Below are 20,330 nucleotides of genomic sequence, written 5' to 3'. Positions count from 1 at the left end.
AGGTAAGGGGGTGAGAAAGAAGAGGAAGTGGGAGAATACAAGGTGTACCTTTCAGGAGCCAAAGCAGGAATAGCACAACACGGTGTAGGGCTTTACATCAGGAAAGAAATGGAACCCAGCGTAGTTGCAATGTTGTTGTTGTTGTGGTCTTCAGTCCTGAGACTGGTTTGATGCAGCTCTCCATGCTACTCTATCCTGTGCAAGCTTCATCATCTCCCAGTACCTACTGCAACCTACATCCTTCTGAATCTGCTTAGTGTAGTCATCTCTTGGTCTCCCCCTACGGTTTTTACCCTCCACGCTGCCCTCCAATACTAAACTGGTGATCCGTAGATGCCTCAGAACATGTCCTACCAACCGATCCCTTGCAATAAGGTATGTAAACAAACGACTGATGTGGATAGATTTGACAGTGTCTAGCAAGAAAATTAGGATTGTGTCATTATATTCACATTGTGAAGAGACAGATCAAGATAAGATGGATAGTTTTTATGATGCACTCAGTGATGTAGTTGTTAGAGTAAAGGACAAGGACAGTGTTCTGCTCATGGGTGATTTTAATGCCAGGATTGGAAATTGAACAGAAGGGTATGAAAAGGTTATGGGTAAATTTGGAGAGGATATGGAGGCCAACAGATTTCAGATTTCAATGAACAATGGTATAGGAATGATGATGGAAATATGATCATTGACTATATAACAACAGATCAGGAATTCAGGAAGGCTGTGAGGGACACCCGTGTATTCAGGGGATTCTTTGATGACACTGATCACTATTTAATCTGCAGTGAAATTGGTATTGTGAGGCCGAAAGTGCAGGAGGTCAGGTCCATATGTAGGAGGATAAGAGTGGAGAAACTTCAGGATAAGGAAATCAGGCACTAGTACATAACAGTGATCTCAGAAAGGTACCAGTTAGTTGAATGTAGTCAATTACAGTCATCGGAAAAGGAATGGACAAGGTACAGAGACACTGTACTAGAAGTGGCTAAAGAATGTCTTCGAACAGTACTGTGTAAAGGTAGGATGAAGCAAACATATTGGTGGAACGACAGCCTGTAAAAGGAAAAAGAAGGCGTATCAAAAATGGCTATATTCTAGAACTAAGGTAGACAGAGGAAGTTATATTGAAGAAAGATCAAAGCCAAACAGATAATTGCAGCATCCAAGAAGAAATCTTGGAAGACTTTGGAAACAGGTTGGAGACTTTAGGTCAAGCTGCTGGAAAACCATTCTGGAGTGTAATTAGCAGTCTTCAAAAGGGACGTAAGAAGGAAATAACAAGTATTTTGGACAGGTCAGGAAAACTGCTGGTGAATCCTGTTGATGCCTTGGGCTGATGGAGGGAATATTTTGAAGAGTTGCTCAATGTAGGTGAAAATAAAATCAGTAATGTTTCAGATTTCAATGTACAATGGTATAGGAATGATGATGGAAATACGATCACATTTGAGGAAGTGGAGAAAATCGTCAATAGATTGCAGTGCAATAAAGCGGCTGGGGTGGATGAAATTAAGTTGGAACTCATCAAATACAGTGGAATGTCAGGTCTTAATTGGCTACACAGGATAATTGAAATGGCGCGGGAGTCAAGACAGGTTCCATCAGACTGGACGAAAGCAGTAATCACACCAATCTTTAAACATGGAAGCAGAAAAGATTTTAACAACTACAGAGCTCTCTCTTTAATCAGCGTTGTGGGTAAAATGTTCTCAGGTATTGTTGAAAGGAAAGTGTGAGTGTTAGTTGAGGACAAACTGGATGAAAATCAGTGTGGGTTTGGGCCTCTTAGAGGTTGTCAGGACCAGATCTTCAGCTTACGGCAAATAATGGAGAAGTGTTAAGAGTGGAACAGGGAATTGTATCTATGCTTTATAGATCTAGAAAAGGCATATGACTGGGTTCCTGGGAGGAAGTTATTGCCTGTTCTATGAGATTATGGAATAGGGGGCAAAATTTTGCAAGCAATTAAAGGTCTTTACATATATAGTCAGGCAGCAGTTAGAGTTGACGGTAAATTGAGTTCATGGTTCAGAGTAGTTTCAGGGGTAAGACAGGCTGCAACCTGTCTCCATTGTTGTTCATATTATTTATGGATCATATGTTGAAAACAATAGACTAGCTGGGTGAGATTAAGATATGTGAACACAAAATAAGCAGTCTCGCATATGCGGATGACTTAGTTGTGATGGCAGATTCGATTGAAAGTTTGCAAAGTAATATTTCAGAGCTAGATCAGAAATTTAAGGACTATGGTATGAAGATTAGCATCTCCAAAACGAAAGTAATGTCAGTGGGAAAGAGATATAAACAGATTGAGTGCCAAATAGGAGGAACAAAGTTAGAACAGATGGACAGATTCAAGTACTTAGGATGCTTATTCTCACAGGGTGGCAAGTGAAAGAACTGGAAGCGAGGTGTAGCAAAGCTAATGCAGTGAACACTCAGCTACGATGTACTCTCTTCTGCAAGAAGGAAGTCAGTACCAAGACTAAGTTATGTATGCACCGTTCTATCTTTCGACCAACTTTGTTATATGGGAGCGAAAGCTGGGTGGATTCAGGTTACCTTATCAATAAGGCTGAGGTTACAGATATGAAAGTAGCTAGGATGGTTGCAGATACTAGTAGATGGGAACAATGGCAGGAGGGTGTCCACAATGAGGAAATCAAAGAAAAAGTGGGAATGAACTCTATAGATGTAGCAGTCAGGGTGAACAGGCTTAGATGGTGGGGCCATGTTACATGCATGGGAGAAGCAACGTTACCCAAGAGACTCATGGGTTCAGCAGTAGAGAGTAGGAGGAGTCGGGGTAGACCAAGGAGAAGGTACCTGGATTTGGTTAAGAATGATTTTGATTCTATCAGCACAAAAACAACATGAAGAGATTTCCATAAGGTGGGAATTTCAGGGTGAAAGGGAATCCTAAAATCCACTTATTAGTGGTGCAACAATCTTAACAGCAAAACATGGTACCGAAACTATAAAACCTACACTATGGAGCTCTGGAAAAAGTCATTTGGTTGAATGTATCTTGATGAATTTTCCAACTCCTGGCAGAATTTATGTCCAAAGAGTGAAACACAGTGGAATTTCAGTTATAGTTTGGTCAGACACATTGTGGTATTCCATGGGCTTCTTGGGTGCTTGTAAGGTCCTTTTACTGCCAAGCATTAAATGAACAATTTGGGTGATCAGGTCCATACACGGTACAATCTTTGCTCCCCCACGGTGATGCTGCGCCACAATACAAGGCTCTGGTTCACACAGCTTGCATAATCCAGGACTAATTTTGTGAAGATGAGGATTAATTCTTGCATCTTCCCTGGCCACTGCAGTTATCAGATCTCAATACTATTGAGCATTTGTGGTCTTCTTTGGAGACAAGTGCATGTGATCGGTTTTCACCTCCATCATTGTTAGCTGAACTTTCCACAATTTTGCAGGAGGAATGGTACAAAATTTCCTTGAAAACCCTACAGGGCCTATATTTACCCATTCCAAGATGACTGGAAGCTGTTTTGAATATAAATGAATTTCCTACACCACATTAGGCTTCGCACCGTGATGTGTTTTTGGTGTTTCCATAGTTTTGTGCCCCTCCCTCCGCCCCACATAGATATTATGGTAATCTAGTAATATTTCACAAGCAAAACAAAGGCCACAAACTAAGCCTCTGTGAAGAAGCTGAAATTTTTTTACACAGAGTCAAACATGCTCAACAACAAAACTGGGAAAGTGGCAACAAACTATTTCAGAAGTTTCTCAAGCATACTAGACAATGTACAGTAACTTTTTCTCCTGTATGTGTTTCAGTGACCTAAATCTTTAACTTACAAATTGTCAAACTGAAACAGTAACAAAGAAATATGCTGAAGTTTAGGTTTATGAATTTTTTCCACATTTTTCTCCACTCCCTGTAAACAATAATTTTCACAAACCAAAAAACGGCCACAAATAGTTTTTGGTGGATACTGTCTTCCATTTATGATAAACCAGGATAATCAGACATGAGATAATCTAGTGTGCTACCTTATTTAAAATGCAAGCAACAACTTAACAGCTAAGGAATAAAAAACAAAAACTGTTGAAATATTAAAGCTCATTGTCACTGTAACACACTACTCTCACTTCTTTGGTTGCTATTTTGTGGCGAAATAATGATGTCACCACACTTTTTTTAACGACTGGTGCCCCATGAATGATGGGACTTGACTTGACATCCCATCCAGCAGTTAATAATTGGTCAAAGAGGTTCTGTCATGGGAGCAGTGAGTGGTGCAGCAATGTCTTCTGGAAATGCTGTGAAACCGTCTACATCTTTCAGTGCTGTCAGATCAGCTTGTGTCAGTGTAGGATTGATGAATCAGAGTTGTGCCAATTGCTCCATATCTAGATGTGTCTGCCTTAATTGGTTTACAGAGACTGCTTCATGTCCATCCCTCAGACCAATTTTGAAGGTGTTTGTGTGCCTGGAAAGTACCTTGTATGGCCTGGTATATGGTTGTCATAACAAGGGGCGCACTGTATTGTCTCAGAGCCAGATATATGATGCAGTAGTCAGTCCTTGTGAATGAAAATCTGTTGTTTTCATACCTGACTGGGAGGTTTGCCCTCAAACATCTCAATTGTATGCTGAGTTGCCATGTGAACTCATTACTTCAGGTGTTTAGGTCCCAACTTGTGTCAGACTCAAGAGTTCCCCCAGCACCCTAAACTGTTCTCAGTAGACAATAGTCTACTGGTGAACTGGCTGGTGAACATTATAAATCCTCCTTGATTGCTGTGTTTACACCCAGAAATACCAGTGATTGCGTCTCCATCCCTATGGGTGAAGAACACATCAGTTCAGCATTTAGTGTATGATGCAGCCTTCCCACCAGCTTGTTACTCTCATGGTCATAGCTGGTAGTGTACAGATGGTTGCAAGCACATAGCTGTAGGATTTACCCAAAAAGCTGTGGCGTGGACTGTCATCCACAATCTGTTGTTATTTACAGAGGTTCAAAATGGTTCAAATGGCTCTGAGCACTATAGGACCTAACTTATGAGGTCATCACACACATCCATGCCCGAGGCAGGATTCGAACCTGCAACTGTAGCAGACGCGCGGTTCCGGACTGAAGCGCCTAGAACCGCTCGGCCAATGCAGCCGGCCGATTTACAGAGGAGTACCAAATCTTGAAGACCATGCACTCACTAATACCTTTGCCAGTGTCTTTGCTGTGAATGATTGTGCAGTAGTAACTTCTGGCTATCTCATGAAATGATTTATGACTAACCAGATAACAATGGCCATCTGGATATGGGAATGGTTCCATGTTACCCACATGTAAGTGGTAAAATTTGGCCATGACTTTTGGAAACTGTGTAACTGGTGTAAAAACATGTTAGCTAACTTTTCTACATTGGTACTTGAGGTATGGCTGTGCCAAGTTCTGTGGTCTGTGGTCCCTGTGTACTCTAGGCCATGCCACTTTATTCACCACTAATTTGCCATAGCATGTATGCCTGGTTGAACAAAATTATTTAGTGCCTGGAAAGTCTTATGTCTAAATTCTGCAGGAACGTAAGGTCACTGAACTCCTTATGATGTGTTGCATGAAATGCTTGTATCACCACATGGTGCAGGAATGTATCATAGTTGTAGGGCAGTAGGTTCACTTACGAACAAGTCATTTAGTTTTGTATTACCTCGTTGCTTTACCACTATCTCCACCCATGGTACTGCTCATATTCTAGGGCAATTCCATAACAGACCATCAGTGATGATTTTGTCCTTGCCAGAAATGTGCCATACATTGGTTATGTCTTGTGCTATATACTCTGTCTGTCTGCACTGCCACAGGGAATTGTGATCTGGAATTTATTTTATTTTTATTTATTTTTTATGTACACATCTAGTTCCATAGGAACAAATATGGGGGTAAATCTCCAAGGTCATGGAACGTGTCAGAAATTTCAGCATAAAAGTAATAACAGACAAAATAAAATGTTTATGAACCCAAAAAAGTCAAGTTATATGTTTAAGTAAATGGAATCAACAATTTAACACACAAATTAGCTTAATTTTCCAAGGAACTTCGCAACAGAATAGGAGTGATCCATGAGGAAACTCTTCAGTTTTGATTTGAAAGTGTTTGGATTACTTCTAAGATTTTTTAATTATTGTAGTAGCTTATTGAAAATGGATTCAGCAGTATTCTGCACACCTTTCTACATGAAAGTTGAGGAAGTGCGATCGAAATGCAGATTGGATTTCTGCTTGGTATTAACTGAATGAAAGCTACTAATTCTTGGGAATAAGCTGATATTTTTAACAAGAAATGACAGTAAAGAAAATATATATTGAGAGAGCAATGTCAAAATACCCAGACTAGTGATCAGTGGTTGAGAAAAGGTCCATGAATTTACACCACTTATTGCTCAAACTGCCCGTTTCTGAGACAAAAATATCCTTTTAGAATGGGAAGAGTTACTCCACAATGTAATACCATACAACATAAGCAAATGAAAATAAGCAAAGTAGACTAATTTTTGTGTCAAAACGATCATGTACTTCAAATACCATTTGAATAGTAAAAATGGCAGCATTAAGTCTTTGAACGAGATCCTGAACTGTTAGTTTAATTTCTACAAGTCATGAACCTATGTCATGAAGTGCACTATTTGAAACAGAGTTGCACACGACATCCTCTACTCCCAAGCTGGTGTCATCAGCGAACAGAAATATTTTAGAATTACCCATAATACTAGACGTCATACCATTTATATAAATAAGGAACAGGAGGGTCCCCAAAACTCATCCCTGGGGCTCCCCCCATTTGACCATACCCCACTAAGGCCCCAAGTCATAGCCATTCTCGACACTGTAAATAATGACCTTTTGGTGTCTGTTGTTAAAGTAAGACATGAACCAATTGTGAGTTACTCCCCGTATTCCGTAATGGTCCAACTTCTGGAACAATATTTTGTGATCAACACAATCAAATGCCTTAGTGAAATCAGAAAATATGCCTAGCATTCGAAATCTTTTGTTCAATCCATCTGGAACGTCACAGAGAAAAGAGAATATAGCATTTTCAGTTGATAAACGACTCCTGAAGCCGAACTGTACCTTTGATGGCAAAATATATGATATAAAATGATCAATTACCTTTACATATACAGCCTTTTCAATAACTTTACCAGACACTGATGGCTTAGAAATAGGTCTAAATTGTCGACGTTATTCATTTCTTCAATTTTATAAAGCAGCTTTACTACTGAGTACTTTAAAGTTCAGGAAACTGACCATTCCTAAAGGAAAAATTGCAAATATGGCTAAGTACAGGGATAACATGTGCAGCACAGTACTTTAATATTCTGCTAGGCTCCCCATCATATCTGTAAGAGTCCTTAGTCTTGAGTGATTAAATTATTGACTCAGTCTCCCCCTTGTCTGTATGACAGAGGAGTATTTCAGACATCAGTGTTGGAAAGACATTTTCCAAGAGAGTTATATGATTCCCTATAGAAATTTAGTTTTTATTTAACTCACCAGCAATGCTCAGAAAATGATTGTTAAATACAGTACATATATCTTACTTATTAGTAACAGAAATATTTTTACTATGAACTGACTTTATATTGTCGACCTTGTGCTGCTGAGCAGACACTTCCTTGGTTTTAATTTTATCCTATGAATTAGCTATTCTATTTGTGCACCACATACTCTTTGCCTTCCTAATAACATTTTTAAGCACCTTACAATACTGCTTGTAATGGGCTACTGTAGCTTGATTGGGAACACTTCTAAAATTTTGATATAATTCCCACTTTGTTCCACATGATATCCTTATCCCACTAGTCAGAAACCCAGGCTGTCTTTTACTGCTAGTACGCTGTTAAAATGTTCTAATGGAAAGCAACTCTCAAAGAGCATGAGAAATGTGTTAAGGAAAGCATTATATTTGTCACCCGTGTTATCGGCAGTATAAACATCCGCCACTCTTGTTCCTTAACAAGGTTTAAAAAACACTCTATTGCCATTGGATTAGCTTTCCTACATAGTTTGTAATTATACATAACATTTGAATACAAAGTCCTTTTAGTGTTAAAATTTGTGCTGTGGTCTTTCCTTTTACTAACAGAATGCCTATGTAGTAATGAAGAATGAATAAAAATATTGTCTGTGGTTGTGCTACTGTCCCCCTGCATCCTAGTTGGAAAAAACACGGTCTGCATCAGATCATATGAGTTTAAGAGATCTACCAACATTCTTTTTCTTGCACAGTCATATACAAGATTAATTCTGAAGTCACCACTTGTAACTAACTTCTGGTACTTGCTATAATGTGAACCAAGAACCCTCTCTAGCTTCAGCAGAAATACTCCAAAGTCAGAATTAGGGGACCTATAAACAACAACAACTGGAAGTTTAGTTTCACTAAATTCAACTGCCCCTGCACAACATTCAAATATCTGTTCAGTGCAGTGCCGTGATACGTATATGAACTCAAACGGAATAATGTTTTTTATGTACATGGCCACTTACCCATTCCGCAAGGAACTCCTTGAAAAACAGCCAGCTAATCTGTATCCTGGTAAAGGAAGCCTCTGAATTGTCATATTATTTAAGTAGTGCTCTGACATACCAGTAGTGTCAGAGTCAATATCTATAAGCAGATCACTAACTTTATCTCTAATAACTCTTATATTTTGATGAAATATGCTAATTCCTTTTCTACTTGGATACCTGACCTCTTATGAACGTGATTCCATAGGTATACTTCCCTTAAGCAGGTAACCTATCAGCTGACTTCAGTCTAGAAAAGGTGTTGCTCTAACACCAACTACAACAGGAATAATCAAAATATCCACGGGTGTACTGCCGCTCTATAGTGTCCAACGGGCACAATATTTCGGCGATCAAACATGTTGCCATCATCAGGTGAACTGACGGACTGAGCTCCTGTGAACGTGCCGGCCCGGAGATCCGTACGCCTGAGCACCCATAGCGTACGGATCTCCGGGCCAGCACGTTCACAGGAGCTCAGTCCGTCAGTTCACCTGATGATGGCGACATGTTTGATCGCCGAAATATTGTGCCCGTTGGACACTATAGACCGGCAGTACACCCGTGGATATTTTGATTATCAAATACGCCGGGAGAAACTCAAGAATCACATTACAACAGGAATTTTTCCATGACTGATCCCACCCCCACCCACTGCACTGTAAGCTATAAGCTTGGCCAGTCACCCCTTCCGTTACCTATTGAGGTGCAGGCCATGCCTAGTGAAACCTGATGTACTGATGGACTCAGCTGGAACCACTGAAATGTGCCCCATGTCCTCTGCCATCAGCATTCTCTCCAGCCCCACATTAACACACCTAACAGACGCCTTAAGATGAGGCTGATCATGGTGCTGAAGCAGTTGCATGAATTGCTCATTAGTGCCACCAGCCTGAGTAGCTGTCTTTACCAGGTCACCACCTTCATCATATTCCCTGTCCCTATCAAGACTATTCCCTGCTCCACCCACGAACACTACATGATCCTTTTTCATAAAATTCCTACATAACTCCCCGTATGCTGTCCATCACCTGAGCCAACCCTGCACTAGGCTTCACAGTGCTGGTGACTAGATACTCAATCCCCAGCATTTCCTGCAACTGCTGCCCCACACCTCTATTGTGTGAACTACCTAGCAGCAGAACCTTCTTCTTTCTGTTAGACTTAGGCCTGATAACTGCTGAGGACTGTTGCACGTTTTCTACACCTGCAGCTACAAGAGGCTCCTGTCCTCTCAACTCTGACAGTTCATCAAATCCACTGCATATATGCAAAGCTTCATATATCCAAAGTAAAACTGTCTGAATACCTCCTCCTCCTCCTCCTCCTCCTAGCTGTCTTCTTGCCAACTGACAGTCCCCATTCCCCAGCACCCTTCACCCTCCTCAGCCTATCTGGTTCCTCCTTTACGCATTGTAACTGCACCTGAAGAGCACAGATCTTATGCTTCTGCTCCTCTATCAACTTACCATATTTACTCAAATCTAAGCCGCACTCAAATCTAAGCCACACCTAAAAAATTAGGCTCGAAATCAAGGAAAAAAAAATTTCCGAATCTAAGCCCGCGCCTGAAATTTGAGACTCGAAATTCAAGGGGAGAGCAAAGTTTTAGGCCACACCTCCAAATCGAAACAAAGTTGGTCCATTGCAATATGAGACACAATTTAGATTGAATGAATGGCGATACAGCTACAGTAGTTTGGTTTGAGTTGTAAGCTTAGCAGTTAAGCTTTACCAGATAGCCATTGATATGTGTCAGGCGTTCCGTCCATATTTATACGGGTACCCTTACTTTTTCATGTGCTTCGTCTGGTTTGAATTGATTGCTTATTTTTCTATGATCTTATAAGTGCCGTTCTCTTTGTTATAGGTGTTTACGTCACTCTAAGCTAAAAATGCATTAATGTACTGTGTCATGCATTGTTTGTCGCATTCTGATAATGAGTGTTTACGGCCTGTTGCCGCTCGCGGCATAGCTTGCTTTTGTGCACGCTACCGCCTCTTACAACAAAAAAAAAAAGAGAGGAATCGTCTCTTTAGCGAAACAATGGTAAGAGACTGGTATTTGTTGTTACTTACCCTGCTGCTTTCTTTGATAGTGATCAACAAGAACTAAATAATAGAGTGCATATGATAGATGATGTTCTGGACGAGAGTTTAATGAAAATTTTTCTCCTTTTGAAAATCTTTCACATGTACATTACATTCTGCACAGAAATTAGTCATTATAGATTTAAAAATCTAGTCAATTGCCATCCTTCATTTCTGACTGTGTCACTATAAGGCATAAGAATAAGACGAATATAAACATGACATGATATGTATATTCTTCGGCGTTTGCTGTTGTCTCACTCTAGTTTCGCAGTTTATTAGTGAGACAGGATTTAAATGAGATAGCAGCAAACATGAAAAAATACATGGCAAAATGTTAATATTTGTATTATTCTTATGGTGAAAAGAATACTTGCATGTGACTCACAATTCATAAAAGTTCCTCTTAGGAACCATCTCTTCTCACAGGTAGGAAAAAATTCAGAACATAGAGTTGGCCATACTGACAAACATCTCAGTCAGTCTTGCCAGATGGATTTTTGTAGTACATTGAAATACATTCGAAGATGAACAATACAGAATTCGTATTTACTTTGTTTGATAATGTATGAAAATACAGTGGTTGAAACTTGGGGCGGAGAAAAAAGCTTGTCTTCCACCTTTTTTTTAAATTTAGTTACTGACACAGAGGTTTTGGTCCCAGTATTTAGCTTTGTGCCTGCAAAACATGCCTGCGTAGCGCTACATACATTCGATGGCAGAAGTTAGTTGTAATGGCACCTACCAACATTTTTCAGAACTTCCACTTACTTTGCTCTCGATTCTAAGCCACAGGAGGATTTTTGGATTATAGAAACCGGAAAAAAAGTGTGGCTTAGATTCGAATAAATACAGTATTTCTACTACAGATTTTGCATTCCCAGGAGAGGATCTTGTTAGAATGCCTACTGGCTTCCCAGCTGCATTCCCCCCAATGAAAATACTTTGAAGAAACCCCATACCGTAACCCACTACTCACAAACCTATGACAAAGCCCACATTTCTCACTCATGGTAAAATGTTAGTTACTGAAAAAATACTAAGCAGCTATGTTACTGAAGTTCAATTACACCAGTAGACCTTTTTATAGCACTAATAATAGTGGTTTCGAAGTTCTCTTTCTTCGAAGAAAGCTACATCTATTATTAACACTACTAAACTACTAATACCAACACTAACAAACTTCACAGTATTTATTAGCTAAAACCAAAAATTCAAGCTGCACTGGAAAACTCAACAAAGTTAAAACAATGAATGAAAATTTTGCTGAAATATTTCACATGAAGCAATAAGAAATGCTAGCTGAAAACTACCGCACGAAATTTACTAAATGACTTCAACGCACAGAAAACTCTAAAAAAACACATTGAGTGAATGTTTCCAAAAGTTAATTAAACCATTATTTCACCACAAACAGCATAAGACACCATTGGAAAATACTAGAATTAATAACTTTATAACAATGCACAAACAACTTTGTCAGATGTGACTTCTGAAATTTTCCCGGCGTATTTGTTCTTCTAAGAACTTTGTCAGAATTTAAGAACCACTACAACTACAACTGCACGCTAAATGTAAACACGAACCAGTAACATGACATTAGTTGTTTTTGATCTGTAGGAATCCTGAAATGTCCAGCCTGTACCAATGACCAAAAGTGTTCATAGCAGCTGCAAAGATTACCAGCAACTCTCAGTCAAAGGTGCTCCATTTCCTTGGTTGCGGCATGAGGCTATGTGAATAAAGAATGAGCAGTTGCCATCTGCCATCCAATTTTGTTATGGACACTGTTCTTGTGGCATTTAGTCTAGCATCCACAATGATGGCCAATGGAGCATTAATTTGGGGATGAGCCAATTTTGCCGCTTGCACCAAACAATGCTTATTGTGAGAAATGCAGCTTCTCCTGTCAGTCAGAGGTACATTTTGGTAGATCAGTGTTTCTCTCCCCAATGTTTCTTTGCCCGTGAACAACACTGTGAGTGGCTCCTGCTGCCTCACAAGTCCTGAAAGGTGTTAACAGAAGTTTATCAAACCTAAAAAATCGACATAATTCCTTGTATGTTGTTGTTACGGGTGTATTTTGTACTGCCTCAACCTGTCCCTTTAACAGTGCCAGCCTGTCCAAAGAGAAGATATACCCTAAGAAGTGCATTCTCATTTGCTGAATAAACACTTTTCAGGATTAATTAGTATACTGAATTGTTGCAGACAGAGATAAAACTTCCACAAATGGGATATGAGTTCTTCAACTGTTTATAATATCTCATGCATGTAGCTCTGCCATGTCTTTGCAGCATTCTTCAACACAAAGGGCATAAATTTGTACTCAAAAAGCCTGAAAGTTCTTTTTGCTGTTTCCGGAATTTGCAAATACGCCTTTGCACAGTGAGCTACACTAAACAGTTTAGCTTGGGCGACAGTTCTGTTAAAGTATGTTATGTGTCACTTTGTAATTGTTTGGTATTGTCAGAGTATTGAGTGCTCTATAGTCTCCACATAATCGCCATGATCTCACCGTGTTTGAGGGAGATAACCTGTGGACTATCCAATCTGTCTGTAATTCCTGCTTTCAGGAGCTCTTCAAACCCAGGCTCTGCTACCAAGATTTTGTCTGGTGGAAGTCTCCTCAGACAAGCTGCAACAGGCTGGGCCAGTGTCATGTGGATGTGGTACCTCGCACTGTGTTTACATCTCCTCTTGGTAGTGAATTTGTGGATGAGCAATGGGAGCTCTTCTATTATCTAGCTTATGTTCTCATCCTCATATTCTCTAGTATCAATTTCCAATGACTAAAAGGCCTTCAGTCAGCCAGACAACCTATTGTGTCGTGCAGATGAATAGCTTTTACCTTTGTGAGTGGGCACTACACTTGCCAGCACTGATGGCATGTTTATCGGATTAGAATGGTTATTCAGTGTAATTAACTGTTGCTAGTAATGAATGCTCTTTGACTTACAAGGCCCTGTATTTCTGCATCTGTACAATCTCTGGCATATTTATAACATCTAAAATATGAAGGGTATACTTAAGTGAACCTCAGCCTTCTTCCATCTGGGAAATATTACAGTAGCTTTATTATTGTTTAAAATTTGTGATTCTAGTATTTTAGTTGTATGAAATGAAACTGGAAACACACAGCTCACTACATGCAGCAAACAAAAATGTAATGCAATCAACTGATCTGCCTGAAGATGACAGGATAAGCACTTGAAATGCATCATGGGGGAAAATAAAAAGAGATTGACATGGATAGTTTTTTAATTTATCTTTTAGAGTACAGCCATTTAATTAATTAAGTAATTGTGTTTTGTAGATTCTAGCTACAAGGACCTGCAGGATGTGGAATGAACTGATTGGAAAAGAATAGGAAAGAAATCATTCCAATGTTTAACCTAAGCTGTATGGAAGACCAACACATGAGCTTGTATTGTAGCTTACACAGGATAACTTTGTATGTTTCTTTTGTTTATTAAGTAATTTAGATGTTGAATTTGATAGGCCCAACAATTAATACAAAATGTTTACAACTTAACAGAAATATATCTATTACATCTGTAGTTTTGATGGAAACTAGTAGTAAATTAGTGAAAACATTTTCATCCCTACATCTGCTTAGAAACATTGTGCTGGAGGGCTACATTTTACCAGTTCAGCAATGCCAGAACACTGTAGTCAGTAGGCAAGATGTAGCCATCCAGTCTGTGTGTGGTGGTAGCGGCGAGGGGTCATGTACACACGTCTATTACTGCTCAAAGTCAAAACTTACAGGGAATTGTTACCATTAATCTTTTCATTATTTGCATTCCACCTAGGATCTTCCTTTAACATAAGACTCAGACTGCTGCAATCACTAAGTAGGTGAAAAACTTCTGTTTGATACTTACAAAAAATTTAATGAAATCAGTATAGTAAAGAACACCCAATTTTGACTTTGAGACTGAGAAAAAAATGAATGCGTTGTCTTAGAAAATATGTGAATGTAGCCTACTATTTGTATTTTTATCTGGACTGTGAGAGAACTGTGATCTCAAACCAGTAAATATCACACAACAGCTTATTCTCTAAAGATTGAACTTGTATCTTTACCAACAACACCAAAAAATGTATATTTACAAGTTATTAACATTATTTCCAGGTCTGTGCTAGCCCACATCCTGGTTTCTGCCAGCTAAAGCTGAATCCGCCTCCTGCAGCATCAAGTAGTGGGTAAGAAAAGAGCAATTTTGATTACCTCATGTGATCATACTCAAATTTCTTTTGTAGTACAGTCCTAATAAAAAAGTGCAGAATGTTTTTTTTTTTAATTTTTACACATTTTCTAAATACTGCTTTTAGGTTCAGCTGGCTGAGTCCAGACTGGTCTAAAAGTCTGTAGGTAGATAATAGCACAGGCCAGTATTTATGGCTACCATAAATAATGAATGCAGTAGATACATTTACATAAGCTTTATTAGCCAACAGAGATATATGCAACTGTCTTGGACCAAGACTATGGTCGCATTATTCTCTCTGTGCACAGTCCAAAGAGCATCCTCTTCTTGTGGCAGAGGATCTCTGAAGACTGCTTCGGTGTGTGTGTGTGTGTGTGTGTGTGTGTGTGTGTGTGTGTGTAGGTAGGTAGCATGAGCTTCTTATGTTATATAGCTTTGTGTACATGCCATGGCTGGGTAGTTTCTACCAAAGCAAAAAAAAATTGAGTAATATACCCCAGACTTACAGATGATACGTTGAAAGTCTTTAATTGTAGCACACTCCTCTAGAAATGTAGATCTGGCCCTGTAACATATTACGTACTGTACATTCTGTTGTAAATAATTTTTGTTTTTGTATTTTACTTCTGTTGCTTTTTAAATTTTGATACCAGCTTTCTGTGACTTGAGCTGGTGCAGGTGGTGGTAGGAGGGTGCAGAGGGCAAGTCCTGTAGTGGGGATGGTCACAGGGGAAGGAAACATAGATTAGAGAGATGGGTGCGGAAGGAGTGTAAGATCTTACAAACATATTGCAGAGATTGGCAGGGCAACAAAAAGCTATTCTAGGCGTGGTGAGCTAATGGATCTCATTTCAGGGCAGTATTTTACAAAGTCATGGCCTTGATAAAGTAACTGATCAAAGCATTCAAGACCAGGATAATACTGAGTGACATGTGGTGTGGTCCGAAGTTTTTTTTTGGAAGGATCGGCTGTATCAGGTTAGGATGTGATGCCCTGGGAAATTGCTTTTGAAGTAGGCTGGTGTGATAATTACGTCCAATGAAGACTAAGGTTAGAATGGTGGCCTACTGCTGTAAAGAGTCTGCATCTGAACAAATACATTTGCCTTGAATTCCAAGGCTATATGGGAGGGAACATTTGATGTGGAAAGGATGGCAGCTGTCAAAATGGAAGTACTGTTGTTTGTTTTGGGTTCAATGTATGCTGCTGGCTGCTGGTGAGGATGAGGCCAACATCAAGGAAAGAGGCATGGGATTTGGAACAGGACTGTGTGAAATTTAATTGGGAGAATGCATTTAGAGTTTCCTGGGATTTTTAACAGGTCAGCCTTGCCATGAGCCCATATCTCAAAGGTGTCATCAATGTATCTAAACCAAACCATACCTCTTTACATGCATTTATTTGTATGGCTCCTCCACTTCACACCTTTTATTAGGTCATTCTCTTGTTGGTTGTTTATTTGTATTGATACTGCTGTAGGGGCATCCAAGTGGGCAACGGAATTGCAAGTTGCCTTTAGATGCCAATAGCTGTCTTGCAGAATTTGGTGGAACCAATGGAGCATGCCTGCTGAGCCACACCTCCAGTAGCTCCATGCTGTGAGCATCCTCTGCCACTGCAATGCAGAATGGCCAGCGGCAGCCAGATGCCTACTAGCACTTAGAGCCACTTCACTAAATGATTCTATGCAGACAGTGTGTAGTTATGTCTTCGACACCGTCATTCAAGCTTTAATCTGGAGAGCTTCATCCTTGTTGATGTTGTGAGCTGGACTCTAATTCTTGCTGCATTATTTGTAATGAGTCTCCATACGCATGGAGTCTCTCTCTCTCTCTCTCTCTCTCTCTCTCTCACTCTCTCTCTCTCAACACACACACACACACACACACACACCAGCAGACAGTGTTCCCAAATTGAATGTGTCAATTGCTTAATTCTTTAAAGGTGCTTAAAAATCCATCTCTCTATACCGTAAGTCAAAACCCACATAATATACACTGATTATAAATTTACCTTTGTTTAGGATCCTACTTAATTAACCAAAAGTGCTTCATATCCATTTTTAATAGTCTAGTTATTTCTTCCTCCATCCAGTCATTGTCATCAACTGTGCTTATTACAAGGACTCATCAGCTTGTACTTTGCCTTCATTGTTAATCTGTTCTCTTCTCTCTTCGCTGTGTTTGTTATACATTATTGCATTGTTACTGTAATTATCAAGCCTACTTTACAACTCACTGCCTTAAGTTCTTCCATTTGTTTTTGAAGACTGTCATCACTGGAGCTAAAGTGTACAATGTCATTAGGTAAATGAAGGTTTTTCAGATGTGTTCCATTAAAACACATTTCTTCTTCATCTTTTCATTTGAAATACCTGGAAACTACTTATACACCAGCCTTTATTTTATAGAATCCACTTATCTGACTTCACTTTCAGGTTTGAATTTAGCACTATACAGATGAAGTGTAGTGGAAGTTACAGCATTGTAATAAAAGCTCTGTAGTATTTTAATAAAAGTTAAATCAATGCCTTGATGGTAAGAGGATGTCTGCAAAATTTTTTGTGGAAACCAAGTCAAACACTAGTAATTCATATTCGTTGCTCCACTCTATATTTTTGTTCACAACTTATGAACAGTGTTTTGTTCTACAACCACATCTAGAACCAAATTGTCCCTTGAACTGACCAAATGTAATCTTTTTGCTATGCAACTAGTGATAATTTTAATGAATATCATACAGGGTGTTACAAAAAGGTACGGCCAAACTTTCAGGAAACATTCCTCACACAAAAAGAAAGAAAATATGTTACGTGGACATGTGTCTGGAAATGCTTACTTTCCATGTTAGAGCTCATTTTATTACTTCTCTTCAAATCACATTAATCATGGAATGGAAACACACAGCAACAGAATGTACCAGCGTGACTTCAAACACTTTGTTACAGGAAATGTTCAAAATGACCTCCGTTAGTGAGGATACATACATCCACCCTCTGTCGCATGGAATCTCTGATGCACTGATGCAGCCCTGGAGGATGGCGTATTGTGTCACAGCCGTCCACAATACGAGCACAAAGAGTCTCTACATTTGGTACCGGGGTTGCGTAGACAAGAGCTTTCAAATGCCCCCATAATTGAAAGTCAAGAGGGTTGGGGTTAGGAGAATGTGGAGGCCATGGAATTGGTCTGCCTCTACCAATCCATCGGTCACCGAATCTGTTGTTGAGAAGCATACGAACACTTCGACTGAAATGTGCAGAGCTCCATTGTGCATGAACCACATGTTGTGACACATTTGTAATGGCACATGTTCTAGCAGCAGAGGTAAAGTATCCCATATGAAATCATGATAACGTGCTCCATTGAGCGTAGGTGGGCGAAACTACAATGAGCTCTAACATGGAAATTAAGCTTTTCCGGACACATGTCCACATAACATCTTTTCTTTATTTGTGTGTGGGGAATGTTTCCTGAAAGTTTGGCCGTACCTTTTTGTAACACCCTGTATACATTACAGAAAGGAAGGCTGGCCGATGTGGCCGAGTGGTTCTAGGCACTTCAGTCCGGAGCCGCGCTGCTGCTGTGGTTGCAGGTTTGAATCCTGCCTCGGGCATGGATGTGTGTGATGTCCTTTGGTTAGTTAGGTTTAAATAGTTCTAAGTCTAGGGGACTGATGACCTCAGATGTTAAGTCCCATAGTGCTCCGAGCCATTTGAACTATTTTTGAACAGAAAGGAAGTTGGTGGTACTATAGTTTTTCTTATTAGTTTGCCTGTCTCCTTCTTTGTGAAGAAGAAGAAGAAGAAGTAGAACTACTACAGCATTTCTCCAGTTTTGAGAATGATCTTATTTTGTAAACATTCTCTTAATAATAATTTTGTAAGTTATTTTTGTATAACTTTTGTCGAGCTGTTACAATAACTATTGAAACACGATTGTGTCCAGGAACCTTTCCTCTGTTCAGTCATTCACTCCCTTGCTCACTCACTCATAACGCAAGTGGATCTATACATCTTATCCAGTATTACTTCTGGGAAGTAATTATTTCCATTGATAACTATCTGTATTTATAACTTGTCTGATTAACTGATATGGTTATTCATCTGTATAACAATATAAATTGTATTCACTTGAACTTCATGAACATTTAATGTAATTATGCAATGTTTGTACAATTTTCTCTGTTTTGTTAGTTTCCATGTCATCTTAACTCATAAAATGTAGTGTCTGGCCAGTTCTTACCTCAGTTAAGTACAGCCGATAGATTTTTATGTATCTATCGGCTGTACTGAGCTGAGGTAAGTACTGGCCAGCCCCTCTATCTCTTTGTTAGTATTTGTTTCACATCTTTATATGAGATTTTCCATTTATTATTTAAAATTTAGTGTCTATTCAATATAGGTTTCAGTTTTGTTTTCTTCATATTTTTATTGTTTTTGGTTGTTCAGTTTACATTTTCATTCTATCTTCTCACATCCTTTCAAAGGTATTTTGAGTACTGGTATATATTCATTATGTCTTGTCATGTTATAATTATGATTTGTTTGAAACTCACAGCTTCTGCTTAATAATTGTACAGTTCAACTTGAGATTTTTCCTTATTTTTTTCCTATTTGCAACTTTTTTAATTTAATTACATTAGTACCTTTTTAAATAATTTCTCCTTTCACCTGTGTCTCTACATAACTTTAATTTTCCAAGAGCCAGAAATTTTACTTTATTTTGTCTGTGGTTGCTTCCCAGTTATGTACTTGATGTTGTACTTGATGAGTCTCTTTCTTTATAGCTTTGCATTTATTTTCACTCTGAATCTTATGAATTTGTGATAGGTTGAAATTTGAAGGTGCTTTTGGACTATTACATACTATATTCTTTTTTATTGTTTGATAGAATATTCTGAATTTCAGTTTTAATTCCATTTGATCCTTGGTTACTATTAATTTATATGTAAAAATATGTCAGCAAACTTTCTGGGTGGATATTCCTGTATGCACCTTGCAGTGGAGTGACTTGCTCACTCACAATCCTATAAATGATCTGTCAACCTACCTGGATAGGCTTTTGGTTATCTGCCCCTTCACTTTGCAATGGCAGATAGTGGTTTAGCTGACAAAAGCAGCATTGACAAAAATTTGATTAAATACCTACCACACAAAGGCCACATAATTGCAGTTCATGGGTAGCATCTGAAAGTTAGTTAAACTATCGAGCTTTCAGGATTCTTGCACTAGTCATTTGAAAAAAATGTCAAAAAATTTCGATTTAGTTGGGGTATTGTCTTTAGAACAAGGCAAATGGCTATCAGGTCCATATTTAACATCTCGACATCTTTTATGCAATGTTACTGACTGTCTCTGTAACAAGTTCCCGCCTGAAAGCAGCCAGAAGACACTTAGTCTGACCCAATATTTTAAACGTCCTGAACAGTCACTGACCCATGACTATTTTAACACATTCAGTCATTC

General features: G+C 39.0%; 1 protein-coding gene across 1 annotated transcript in view; it reads left to right on the top strand.

Annotated features, from left to right (window-relative positions):
- LOC126356224 (uncharacterized) overlaps positions 1–20,330 on the top strand; it is a 184,138-nt gene that overhangs the window by 42,115 nt on the left and 121,693 nt on the right. Inside the window, exon 4 of the mRNA XM_050007043.1 lies at positions 14,787–14,857. Coding sequence (XP_049863000.1) covers positions 14,787–14,857 — 71 coding nt within the window. The remainder of the gene's footprint in view (positions 1–14,786; positions 14,858–20,330) is intronic.

The sequence above is a fragment of the Schistocerca gregaria genome, chromosome 3, assembly GCF_023897955.1.
Source record: "Schistocerca gregaria isolate iqSchGreg1 chromosome 3, iqSchGreg1.2, whole genome shotgun sequence".
Classification (NCBI taxonomy): Eukaryota; Metazoa; Arthropoda; class Insecta; order Orthoptera; family Acrididae; genus Schistocerca; species Schistocerca gregaria.
This window is presented reverse-complemented; position numbering and strand designations above follow the sequence as displayed.